Source organism: Phragmites australis, chromosome 3, assembly GCF_958298935.1.
Source record: "Phragmites australis chromosome 3, lpPhrAust1.1, whole genome shotgun sequence".
NCBI lineage: Eukaryota > Viridiplantae > Streptophyta > Magnoliopsida > Poales > Poaceae > Phragmites > Phragmites australis.
In genome coordinates, this window is record NC_084923.1 from 763364 (window position 1) to 776161 (window position 12798).

General features: G+C 44.0%; 1 protein-coding gene and 1 pseudogene across 2 annotated transcripts; both read right to left on the minus strand.

Annotated features, from left to right (window-relative positions):
• Positions 1–519: 519 nt before the first annotated feature.
• LOC133911381 (DNA (cytosine-5)-methyltransferase DRM2-like) lies at positions 520–5662 on the minus strand. Of its 2 annotated transcripts, XM_062353603.1 has the most exons (9): positions 5358–5662; positions 5087–5236; positions 4848–4994; positions 4631–4730; positions 4497–4543; positions 4234–4395; positions 2883–2982; positions 1992–2083; positions 520–1860 (listed from the first exon to the last, which is right to left on the minus strand). In XM_062353603.1, exons 4-9 carry the CDS (start codon positions 4674–4676, stop codon positions 697–699), a joined length of 1611 nt encoding a protein of 536 aa, XP_062209587.1. In that variant the 5' UTR covers positions 4677–4730; positions 4848–4994; positions 5087–5236; positions 5358–5662; the 3' UTR covers positions 520–696. The 2 variants fall into 2 exon arrangements, with proteins under 2 accessions (XP_062209587.1, XP_062209586.1); XM_062353602.1 differs by lacking the exon at positions 5087–5236 and having other exon boundaries at positions 5358–5661.
• A 1021-nt stretch (positions 5663–6683) lies between these two features.
• Positions 6684–7907, minus strand: LOC133911991 (probable aquaporin TIP3-1; annotated as a pseudogene).
• Positions 7908–12798: the final 4891 nt, after the last annotated feature.

Here is a 12798-nt window from a genome sequence, read left to right on the forward strand (position 1 = left end):
CTGTCCTTGAGGGACACGATTCTATTCTACAACGCGCGGGAGACGGCGTACGTCGGCTCGCCGATTTACCGACCACCCACGGCCGGGGAACATCCTGAAAATTCAGAGCTTCAAAGTCTTAGCTCTCACTGTTTGACTGCTGTGCTTTTTATGGCTTTGGGTGAAGTTGTGGTATGGGGGAAATTGTGAGAAGTAGGATTTTAAGGGTGCATACAATGAAGCATGCGCCTCATCAGTTCTCACCTTAAGCGGGTGGCTGGAGCTCACAGCACTGTCCTTTTCACAGGTTCAGATATTTGTTGCTACCAGTAGAGTTAGGAATAACAATTTGTGTTCAACGATGAAGTCAATAAGACAATATATAAGTACATAAGAATAAAAAAAAAAAGACTCCGTAAAAAATAAGAACTCTGTATTCTAAAACCTAAAAAGTAGTATTATTGCTTCTATCAAAGATATGTGCTTAAGGATATAGATCTCTTGTTGAGAAAAACATATTTGAAAAAGAAAACACGAGAATCGCCAATGCCACAAATTTGTGACGATTTGCTTTGATCATTGAAGGGGGTTAAAAATGGCCTAAATCACAGTGACATGAGAATTACAACAGTCAACATTCAAATCATTAACTAGTTTCCTCATAGAGCAAATGCTAAAAAAATCTGGAAAGATGGTAATAAATATTACACTAAAAAACTACATCCGCTCCATAATGGACTTCACAGAGTCCAGGATCCTAAAATAATGATAGAATAGGGCCGAATGCTCGCCCTCTAAGCCATCTCGGTGGTGGCGGTTGCTCCCAGTAAGGTTATTGCACGGGCTACCGCCGATCACCAGGTCAAACCCGCCAATTCTACGGATAGACGACTCTATCCTCTCAGAAGTTAGAGTCTGTACATCAGCAATCTCAATCAACGTGCCTGTTTGCGTTTGATCCCACCAGCTTTTCAAGATAGTCCTGTTGACTTCAGACTTCTCAACAGAAACCACTGTCTTCATGCGTATCCCGAGCCTGTGGAGAGCTACCTCCGCTCCTCCAATACCAGAGAACAAGGAGAGCACATTCATGCCATGTGGAAACATATCCTTAAGCGCTGAGAGATGGTAAGCAACGGTGTCCACTTGGAAGGAATTGCCAAGTGATCTGTAGCGCTCTGTCCTGCTGATTCCTCTGGTGTGGTCCTTTGGGAAGCCAAGCAGGAACTCCATCTCATCAGGCTCTAGAGGAGCAACTTTGTTCAGACCAACCCACACAAGGTTCCACTTCCTGCACTCTTCCAACACATACTTCTGAACTCTTAGAGGTGGTGGATCTTCACTATTTGAAAGAGCTAAGCGGATCCTTTCTGCCAATTTTGCACTAGCCACACAAGTCTGGAGGCAATTAAACTGCCTTCTTGGGTCCCATGAGGGCCACCACTTCTTAGTACGGGGGAAGGCCTCAGCTATTGTCTTTGGGGGTAAGGGAAGGAGAGGGGACCTGTTCTCGAGTGGTAAGTTATGTATATAACCTCTTTTCCTGGCAGCAGCACAGAAGAACTTCGAGTCCACAAATTCAGGCTGGATATCATACAAGAACCTTGAAATCGTTGTCCAGACACCTTTCGGAGCAAGCGCCACATTCTCATAGTAGAAGTACGGTGGCCCAATAGCTTGTGCAGGTAGCCATCTGTCCACTGACCTTAACCTCTCATTGGGCAGGTTAAATCCAACCATAGGGTTTGGGAGAGGCATTGGCTCATCATGGCTACCATCTAAGGCCCCTCTACTTCCTTGTCCTTCGCCTCCAAATCTCTTTCTCTTTTTCTTGTTCCCTTCCATGAGCCTTGTTTTCTTTCTTCCTCCGTAGGAAATATCCTGCAAAATTACAAACACAGTTCTATTGTTATTCAACAACAACAAAACATTTTGGCTCTATTGCTATTCTATTAAACTAAAAGAACCAAAACTTTTTGTTGATTCAAATGGACAGTTAAACTAAACGCTACCTCATGGTCGGAGAAATTGCCGCAGTAACCATCTCCGGCAGTCTGTGCAGCATATATTGAATCAACCAAAACAGAGATAGATGCATCCTGCCCTGAGTAATTTTAAACCACAGGAGACAGCATAAGATACACGATCAGTGGACAGGGTTTTAACTTGGTTTCTTTCAAATATTTATGAGCCTACTTCAAGGGAAGAAAAGGATAATTTTCTGGCATGCAAGAGTTCAATGATGCTATTAATAGTAAAGGCGTGGCTGAATTTCCAATGGAAGGAATTGCATATGCATGGAGTAACAAGCAAGAAGTGCCCTTACTAGAACAACTTGATTGGTTCTTTACACCTACATATTGGATAGATAAGTTCCTAAACACTCTATTTATTCCTCTTGTAAGACACATATTTTATCATATGCCTTACTCTGCAGAATTTGGTAGGCATGACTAAATGCTGTATTCAGATTCGAAAGTTACTGGTTCACCCTGACTTTATGCAAACAGTAAATCAAGCTTGGCAAGAAGCCACTAGATCAGGTTATCTCAGTTGAAGATGCAACCAAGACTACTGGTTTCAAGTTTAAGCACTTGAGGAAAGTTTTAAAAACTGAAGCAAAACAATTAGAAATTTGACACAACATTAAATATAGCGATGCTGTTAATCAACCAATTGATTCTACATAAGAACATAAAGACTACTTTCAAGGATGGAACTTAATCATAGAAACATGGTTTCTGAAAAACTTGCTTATTTTGCTGAGGAATCAAAGTCATTAGAAGGTGGGTGGAACAAGGTGATGAAAATACAAAATACTACCACACTTATGGCACTATAAACAAGATGAATGACAAGCATGAACACAAAGACAATTGCAGTGACTTAAATAGAGAGCATACCACATCTAGTAAGAGCCATTGTGGCTTCATCTTCAGGAAAACCCATTTTCAGTAAGGACTTGACTTTCTCGTCCTTCTGAGACGTTTCTTGTAAGAAATCCTGTGTAAAAAGAACAGAATTAGCAATACAATTTGGTTACAACATCCTAATCCTTAAATTTAATATTTTACTTGCAACACCACTGAAGAGAAGATGAGTTGCCTTCCAAAGGACAACTAAAATTCTTGAATCATCGGAACAATAGACGAGTCAGGAAAATAATTAGCTGGTTTCCTACTCTATTACGATTCATTCGTTTGAGAAAAAAAATGGTACTGGATAAAAAAGGAATCCCAGTAGAAATCCAATTCACCCAACTCTCAGCTGCATGGCCAAACTGGAAACCACAAGACAAGTTCACTGTTACATTGAAATATGAATGCTGTTGCACTATACAGCCACCATAGGAAAAAAGAGCTAACTAAAGATCAAGAGGACATGAAGCCTATGGCTGGGCCTGAAAACTAATTTAACAATCATATGGGGAATAGGTGACTTTACCTAAAGCAACCCCCACTCTCACCCACCCTAAAGAAGAAAAAAAGGGTACATTTCTAGTGCTGGTGCAGATGGACAGTTATGTAGGTAACATCTGAGGGATTAAACAGGGAATGTCATGCAGATATGAAACCAAAAAGGAAGCGGTGTGTGTAACATGACACAGATTCTACCCTACTGCGGTACTACCACAAAACTTTTTTTGAATCAAAACAGTAGGAGAGGACGCTAGTAAAGATATATTGGATTAAAAATAAGATAAAATTGTATGGATAAGTCTACAACACCAGAAAAAATGAAGAGGGGGGGGGGGGGGTCCAGCTAATCGGTGTCAAAAAATGAACAGCACAGACAGCCATAAGTGCTCAGAAATTCATCATTAACAAATGAGCTATGATTCAGGAATTCAGTTTGTTATTCCCCAGAGTCGTGTTATTCGAGAACATCACTAACACAGGAAACGTAGTTGCATGCATAAGACGAAATGCAGCAGCTCAAAGGTTTATGTGTCACACAACAACATTTACTACCAAAACGATCTGCTTACAAAATACAGATTTCTGGTTTCATGGTACTATGTTGTAAAAAAAACACATCCTATTTCTGGTACAGCTATTTAGCTAACACCTGTTTGAAAACAAAGGGAACCGATGCAAGTAAGAAACCATATAATTGTTTGGCGTGAGTAGTTGATTTACACGAGTACAAAAAATGAAAGGGTGTAGTCAACATGAATCCAGTGTAATGCATAAGTATAATTGATTGAACCACAAGTAAATGCATAACAGTCACCAAGGGGGAGCGTGAAAATACCTCATCACCAGAATCATCAGAGTTAGGACTCATGTTGCTGCTCCCACCAGCACCCTCATCATCCCAAATTTCAAGAATGCCATCATCATCACTGTCATCAACAGTCTGGGGAGCACAACCAGAAGCAGAGCCGTTACCCACTGAAGGGTCATCACCTATTGCCTGCATTTCACAACATCCCTTGTAAATGCAAATCCTCTTTCTCCCCATTTAATAAGACCATCAACAAATAATCAATAAAAAGCAAGCGCATAGACAAGTACCTTGTAGGTGAGAAGAAGCTCAAGTAATGACTCTGTGCTACCATCACCTGAAAGCAAAAGCAGCAGCCAAACAGAGTATGTAATATCACCTGCACCTAAATAAATAAGAAGAAATCAATTAATACTGTACTTACCATTCTGCTTCATGGCCTTCAAGATCATGTCCTCCGTGAAACCCATCGGCACAAATTGTTCCACCAAAGAGGCAGATGGCCCAGCCTTCCCATTAACAACCTTTCAGACAGTTCCACAAACAAACAGCACACACAGATCATAACCCCAAGAAACAAGGTAATAGTTATATGTGCTGAAGAACAACTAGCTCGTGAGTTCATGCATTGTAATAGTTACCAGTGTGGACGGGCCAGGAGCATCGATGTTCCTCGAGGCCGGTGCTGATGGACCGGCACCAGCAGCTTCAAAGGTCGGCGCCTCCTCAACGTCGCCATCATTGTCCGACTCGAACTTATCACTGTCATCGCTGACACTAATCCAGTCCTGTGACACGAGTTGATTGGTTTCATTTGATAATGGAACAACCAGAGCACCAGCAATCCCAAAATGGAACAACCAGAGTGCAAAGCTCTAACCCAATTCCGGCGCAAAAACCGCAGCTTGGAGTTTCATGCCATGGAACAAAACGAAGAGGGGGGCAGGAACGATTGCTAGTCTACCACTACACCGCAACAAACTTGCTCCTTGCAACATCACAAAACCTAAATCTAACGCGCGAAATCACCCTTGCAGAAGAAAATTTTACTACCCACAATTCATCAAACCAAAAAAAAAGATCATCTTTTAACAGTACATGGAAGGAAGAGAGCAGACGAGAGCAGACGAGGGAGGGGAGGGAGCTTTTACCGCCATTCTGGAACCTTCGCGAAGCGCCTCAGGCCACCGCTCCCCCTCGATCCCTCTCGTCTTCCTTGGCCCCGCCGCGGCGGCGACGGAGCAGGAGACTGCAACGGCGACCGCGCGGCGCAGGTCCTGCTCCGTGCCTCTCCCCACGCTTCCGGGTCTCCCCTCGGGCTACACCTCTCACCGCCCTCGGCCTAGGCGCGGTGGGGAGGCGGAGGAGGAGGAGGAGGAGGCTGCGCCGGCCTCTGGCTCCGCCCCTCTGCACCCAAAGTTTAGGCGAGGAGGAGGCGAGCACCCGCCAAAGTAGTGCGGCTGTGGACACGTCGCCGTTGATAGTTCACTGACCTGTGGATCCGCCTTTCTCTCGGGTAGGATCGTCAGTGAGGGAAGATGGGAACGGACGTCGTAGGCGTATGGAGAGAGGATTCTGTGTGACGGTCCACCTGTGGTCAGTGCTGTGGGTAGCGGTTCGCAGAGGAAACAGATGTGAGTGGGTCCCAGCTTTTCATTCGAATTTCTGGAGGCACACAAGTGGACGCAGAGTTGTCTGATGTAGCACATGTTTCAATGCAATGCAAGGGGCAGAAGAGAGAAAAGAGAGAACATCGGCTGGCGAGCACTAACTTTTGCTCGCCTTTGACCTTTTTTATAGTCATCATATATGAGACATTAAATATTTTTTATAAGAAAGTGATATTTTAAAATACGTGAAGTTAAATTTTAGTGGTAAAGTATAAACGTTTTTTACGATTATCACACGTGAGATATTAAATGTTTTTTTATAAAAGAATGATGTTTTAGATATAGACAGTCAATTTCTTAGTTGTGAAGTATTTAGTAGGAATATTGATCGTCATTTTGGTCAGCTAAAACCATATTAAAATAAAAACAAGGCAGTAGGGACCACCTTTGTGACTTTACATGTGAATACTAGAGGCCTAAGTGGAATGAATGATTTTTTTTTAAAAAAAAAAGAAGAGTTCATAAGTTTAATAGGAAATAATTCCGTAGAAATTGTGAAAAATACCCCTTATTCAAAGGATGCGCTAAATATACTATCGTGAAAATGATTGTGAACTTTAAGACGTAAAGATAGAATCCTAAAAATTTATAATTTTTTAATAAAAAGTACAACTTTTGATCTTTATATCAACCGGACATCAAGATACCATAGACATTTTATAAATGTGAGCACATGTATTTGAGTCTGTGACTGAAATCATAGCTCTTGACATGTTCCACTGTAAGTACCCTACCTCTGGAAATTTATGATGGAAACTATAGTTCTTGAAGGAGAATTATTTGTAAGCTTGTGACGGAATTTATACTTTACACCTTGGAATGTAAAGATGCATTCTGGATCGCTAAATTTAGTTGAAACTCTATTTCCTCACGGACACTAACACGCACAGAGTTTATTGAAACAACAACATAGTCAAGGTACAAGAAGACGCTGGCACGGCCAGGGCGAAACCCCTACTACCACATCGCACAGCAGCAGAGCACACACAACTCAGCCACGCACAAAATCTTCACTCCCACACGAACACACTGCATGCATAAAAACATTCTAGCTAGCTACCAACAGGACACGACCACGCTGCCCGAGCTGCTGCTTTTATTCGAAGGACGTTCTCCAGTACGTCTGCTACGCACTACGGCTGCTGCAGTTGGGCGCGGGCTCCTCGATGTCCGGGTTGATGACGAGGCCGGCGCCGAGCAGGGGTCCCGCCCGGTACACCCACTGGTTACCCCAGCGGCACGATTGGCGGCCCGAACGCTCGCGCCGTCGAACGGGCCGCAGGCCAGCACGTTGGCGCCGGCCAGGAGCCCGACGGCGAGCGGCGCCACCTCCCCGACGTGGCCGGCCCCTTCGCGGGTCGATCACCGTCGCGTAGTACGCGCACATTAGACCGAACGCCGTCGCCGCCTCCAGCACCGTACCGCCGCGTGCCATCCCTCCACGCCCGTGGCCAGCGCGTACTCAGGCAAATGCTGCATGCATCAATCCATGCAAACGTACGTCAGCGACGCAATTAATTAGCAAACCAAGGCAGCTTAAGTATGCATGCGTGCGTGCAAGTGACGTACCACGCCTCCGGTGGTGAGCCTGAGCAGGAGCGCGGCGGTGACGGCGCCGAGCAGCTGCGCGGTCCGGTAGACGAGCGAGCGGACGCGGCCGCCGAAGGTGATGGCCGGGTTGACGTGCCCGCCAGAGATGTTCATGGTGGACGCCAAGGCGGCCGCGAGCGCGAGAGCGTGTGCAAGCGCCACGGCCACCAGCCCGCGCACCATGCCCTGTTTCAATTCCCTGCAGGCACGCGCGCGCGTATATATATGCGTGTTATGATGACGTAAAAATTAATAGACACTTGATTTGTAGCCCGTAGGGTGCTGCCTGTGTGCTTAGTTACCGAGGGAGAGCGTGGCGCCCTCGGCGGCGAAGACGAAGATGGCGGTGGCGAGGAACTCGGCGAACGCGTCGCGGAGCGTGCCGGGGTCCGTGGCCGTTGCCAAGCGGCCGACGTTGAACCGACGCCTTCCAGCCCTCATGGCTCTTCGATCTGTCTAAACAATTAATGGATCAAAGCCGATTACTGCACCCAAATCAACACAGTTTAGGCGAGGCTTGTGGAGATGTTGGGCCGGCCGGCCGGCGAGGCGTCTTATAAGGCGGGGATCATCGGAAGAGACGATGAGGGAGTGCCGCGTTTGGAGCATGCCGTGCGTGGTGCCTCGTCATCGTATCCGTGGGGTCCACTTGCTAGCGAGAGACAAACGCGTGCGTGTGTGCTGGGTATCCCGTTCTGTGTACTGGCTTAAACAAGCACGGCGTGCGTGGTACACACTTCACCACCTTCATCAAGTCATAGGCTCCGTCGTCATGCGCTCCGACACCTCTATATTCGTCTTGCGCCGTGGCAATGACATGGCCTACCTCCTCATGTGCGTCAATAATATGGTGTTCACTGCCTCCAATAATGACCTCACGCTACATCTCATCACACACGTCACCACCAAGAGTTTGCACTCAAGGACATGGACCTCTCCACTACTTAGCCTCGCAGTCACATACTCGCCCGACAGGCTTCTTTCTCTCCTTAGTAAAAGTAGAGAGGGTTAATCTCTGATAATGATTCTAGGTGTTTCAGTTGATGGATGTATGAATGACGCTTACAGTGTGTATATATTTGTGATGATTTCAAGACACATGGATTATCTAAGTTTAGTCTTTCATAAGGATAACAGTCATATGTCATGTGTATTTTGTTATTAGTATTTGTGAACTAGTTACACATGAATTTTCTTTACTTCTACATCTCTCTCCCCTTACAAACTGGATTCTCCTTTCTTTATATACTAGAGAAAATGAGAACTTACAAGTGAACCATTTTTCTACTGACTCATACCTTAGTCAACCCTTCCACCCATAGACTCCTTTAAAATAGTCAGCGCACGTGTCCCTTTTGTTCTGATAAAGTTGTCGAGCACATCCCATCCGCTGGACACCTCCATGCCTACGTCACCCCAGTCAGTTGATCTGCCCCTTTCTATCACCGGTCACGTATGAACGTCTGTAAAGCAGTCTGACACGCCTACGAGCCCGTCCCGTAACGTTTAATGCTACGAAACGGGGCATGAAACCATTGCACTGGCCACGATCTGTTTGCTAGGGAGGAGTCCCTAGGGAAGTAAAACACTTGAGTGAAATGTATTTAATGAGAATAGATCAGTTTGATGAATACATATCCCGTGATCAGCTATGGCTGGTCACGGGAATCCCTTATGTGGTAAGGATCCTGGTCACGAAAATGCAAACTGATCACGCAGTGGAACCGTGGTCCAGGAAATAATCTTCTACCAACTGGTATTGATTGGTGTGAGCACTCAGAACATGATACCCCATATTCTATGCATTGACAGTAGCCCTAAGCTCCCTCACGGATGTGGTGGTTTGAGTAGTTCGTTGCATGATCGCGGATGGACATAGTTGCACCACCTGGGCCTCAGATCAACACGAGTTCATCTTGGGAGTGGCCATCAACACAATCCACTTTCGTGGTGGGCCCACGAAACCACATCCCGAGGGGAGGTTTTAAACTTCAAGAGAGATAAACATCATGAGAGAGAGACATTTCGAGACGATTGAGCTCTATGTGATGGTTGGAATGTCACACTGGCCCTATAAATTGGAAATTCAAAGATTACCCATGAATTTCTTCACCATTCCCCACAGCCTCCTAAGACCTTACGCTCAGAGCACATCGTCTCTATCTCCACTCGTGTTCCGTAACCACCCTTGCCACTCCCAATGGCGCCGCACACTGGTAAAGAGCTAGACTTTCTTAAATCCAAGTGCACTGCGGTAAAGCTAAAGCAGATGTACGGCAATCGTATGCTCCCTTGCCGCCTTTCTTTAGGGTACTGCCTGGGGGATGATGTGCCTGCTTCCCGCAAGGGGGAGATTGTGTTGTTTGTCTCTTTCTTTTTGCCAGTCTTGTGCCGTCATTTTTTGAATTCTTCACCACCGTCATCTCCTTCTACGATATCTGTCACCTCCACCTCAATCACAATTCCATCATCATGCTAAGCGTCTTTGCTCATATATGCGAGAACTTTATTGGAGTCGAGCCATGCCTCGATCTCTTCAGGTATTTTTACATAGCTTGGTTAAAGACTAGGTCGGCCACCAGGAGCTGCGGATTCCCCCTTCATGACGGCATCACGAGCTCCTACTTTGAGATGGGCCTTAAGTCATCGTGGTTGGGCTGGAAGGAAGAATGGTTCTATCTCAAGACGAAGGATTTCTTGAACAACATTTGTGTGCCAGTTCTGCCCTTTGCGAAAAAGAGCACATCGAGCATATATGTATACCAGGAGTGACGATGCCACTAGGAAGAGCTCTCTAGGTAACATCGTAACCACTTTTATGACGCTCTTTGTTTATTCGTGCGGTGTCTTAAGTATCCCTCTTATACATATCTATTTGACGAGTCCGTCGAGTCACGAGTCCAATTCCTTGTCCAAATAATATTCTAATTAATCACCAAGTCGATTATCTATATAATCACGACTTCAATGATTAAACAGAATATCATTAGGGTAGCCCTGACACGTGTTTTGTATCTAAGATCGGAACACACGCATTTCCAACATAAGCAATCACAAACAAACTTAACAAAAAGCGAGTAATTAAATCATATTACAAGTTTAACAATTTATAGTAAAAAAGAAAGATACTAAAATTGATCAACTTCTAGTCAAAAGAGAAATTACGCAGTGGAAACAAAAACTAAAGACAACAAAATATGAGTGAAGCCATATGTCCTTATGCTTCACCCTAAAAGCACGACCACTGAGTAGTTGCCTACTTATTCCTATCATTAGCATCAGCGGACGTAAAATAGCCAAATGCTATCTTTTTCTCACCTGTAAAACCTGTAAAGCAGCTGAGTACAAATGTACTCGCATGATTTAATCCATATAAAGTATATATAACTAACCCGCATCCAAGGATTATACATTATGCCATTAGCAAGAAAAAAGATCACAAAGTTGATTAAAACATATGCTGTTCAACCTAGACACAAATGTATGAGCATGTAAACATAACTAGCATATGATGACGGAAATCATATTAGTGTTAAGCATGCTATTGTTTTCTTTCATACCATTCAGTAGTTTATTGGCTATCTATTCAAGATTGACACATGTTTCTCCACTTATTATGTGACCTTGCTAAAAAAAATAGTAGATTCTTTAGCTTAGCCTTAGGGATTCCGTTAGAGTTTGTTACGGCTCCTCCTGTTGTACCTATATAAGTATGATTTTGATTAATAGAGAACACGCAAGAGTTTTCTCCATTGTTCAGAAACAAACATGGACCTGCCTCTCTTTATTCTGTTTTGCTTTTCTTCTAGTTGTTAATTTCCCAACTTTTGCATGCGTTTTATGTGAAGGTGTGGGCAACAGTATCCATATCCTCGGTTAAAAAGTCTTTGCATCATCTTATGCGAGTTTTACCCCCTTTTTAATTGGAAGGTAAGCACTCTTATGTCTGGTGCTTATCGATCGGGGTATGTCTGGTCATCCTAGCCAGCGAGCCAGAGCAATCTAGTGAGTTTCTCTTTTTTTTGGGAGAGAGATCTAGTGAGTTTCTCTTGTCGAGCGGTCCATTCTTTTCTTTATGCACCATATGTTTCCTTATTTTTTCCATTTTCTGTTTGTGGCCCAGCCCAGTCTTGTCATTTGGCCCACGGTTAAGATGCCGGTATGTACTCGGGACCAGGCGCCGCCTCCTCTCCAAGCTGGCATCGCAAACCATGCTAAACCCTGGGCTGCCTCTCTGCTCGTTTGTGCAAACACGTTAGTCTCTGTGTGCTTCAACATGCGCAACGTGCATGGAAAAAATATTGATCGATAAGGCTCATCAATATGGATATCAACCTGTTACATTATCTTCAAATTCAGCGATTGATTCTGTATACCCACAGGATATATCCTTTTTTTACAGGACCTGAAAGAATTGACCTGTTACATTGTCTTCAAATTCAGCGGACAAAATATATCCTTCTTTTCAGGACCTGAAAGAATTGACTGCATCTTAATTATCAGAGACAGTTGCGCCTCGACTTTCCGATAACTTCGATCGATATGTTCACTGCTCGATTTTATCATGCTTGGGACCTTGGCTAAAATGATGTAGGGCTTGATCACTTCTCCGAAGGGTTCACGACCCCTATATTTGCCTCGAGATCAATGCCACAGAACTTGTGACAATTTTAGGGTACATATAGGATTAGAGGAGCAATGAGCATTATTGCATTCTGTGCTGCTAAGGTGCACTGTGGAGTGTCTTAGAATTAGGTGGTAGCTAGTGCACAACAGATAATTAGGTGTAGGTGGGTCAAGTATAGAAGTTTTGGTGCTTCCCAGTGGCATTCATTTTGCTGGACCTTGGGCCAAAAGCGCAAAACTTTTCCAGACGAAGAGCATTAGTTTTGCATAAACACTCTTGGAAAAGCTCCTATGATATGATAGACGTCTTTGTTTCTGGTATGTATTTTCAGATGAATCAGTTAGTTAGGGTGCGTTTGGTTGGAAGTTGAGGTTGGATAGGAGGTGATCATCTCTGTTTTTCAGATAGGATGATTCAATTTTCTGTTTGGTTGGATGGATGGGGTGAGCCAGTTTTCTATTTAGTTGGTGGGATGAGAGTGGATAGGATGAGTCAGTTTTCTGTTTGGTTGGATAGATTGGATGAGCTGAGTTAGTTATAAATTAGTACATCACATGAGAAAAATATTAGTGATTTTTTAGATTTTTGAAAATTTATTGAAGGCAATAAAAAATGTTAGAAATTATAAAAGTAGATTTATTTAGAACTTTTTAATTAAATATTGGCTTATATTTTTTTAATCAAACTAATCAAAATAGGTTGCTA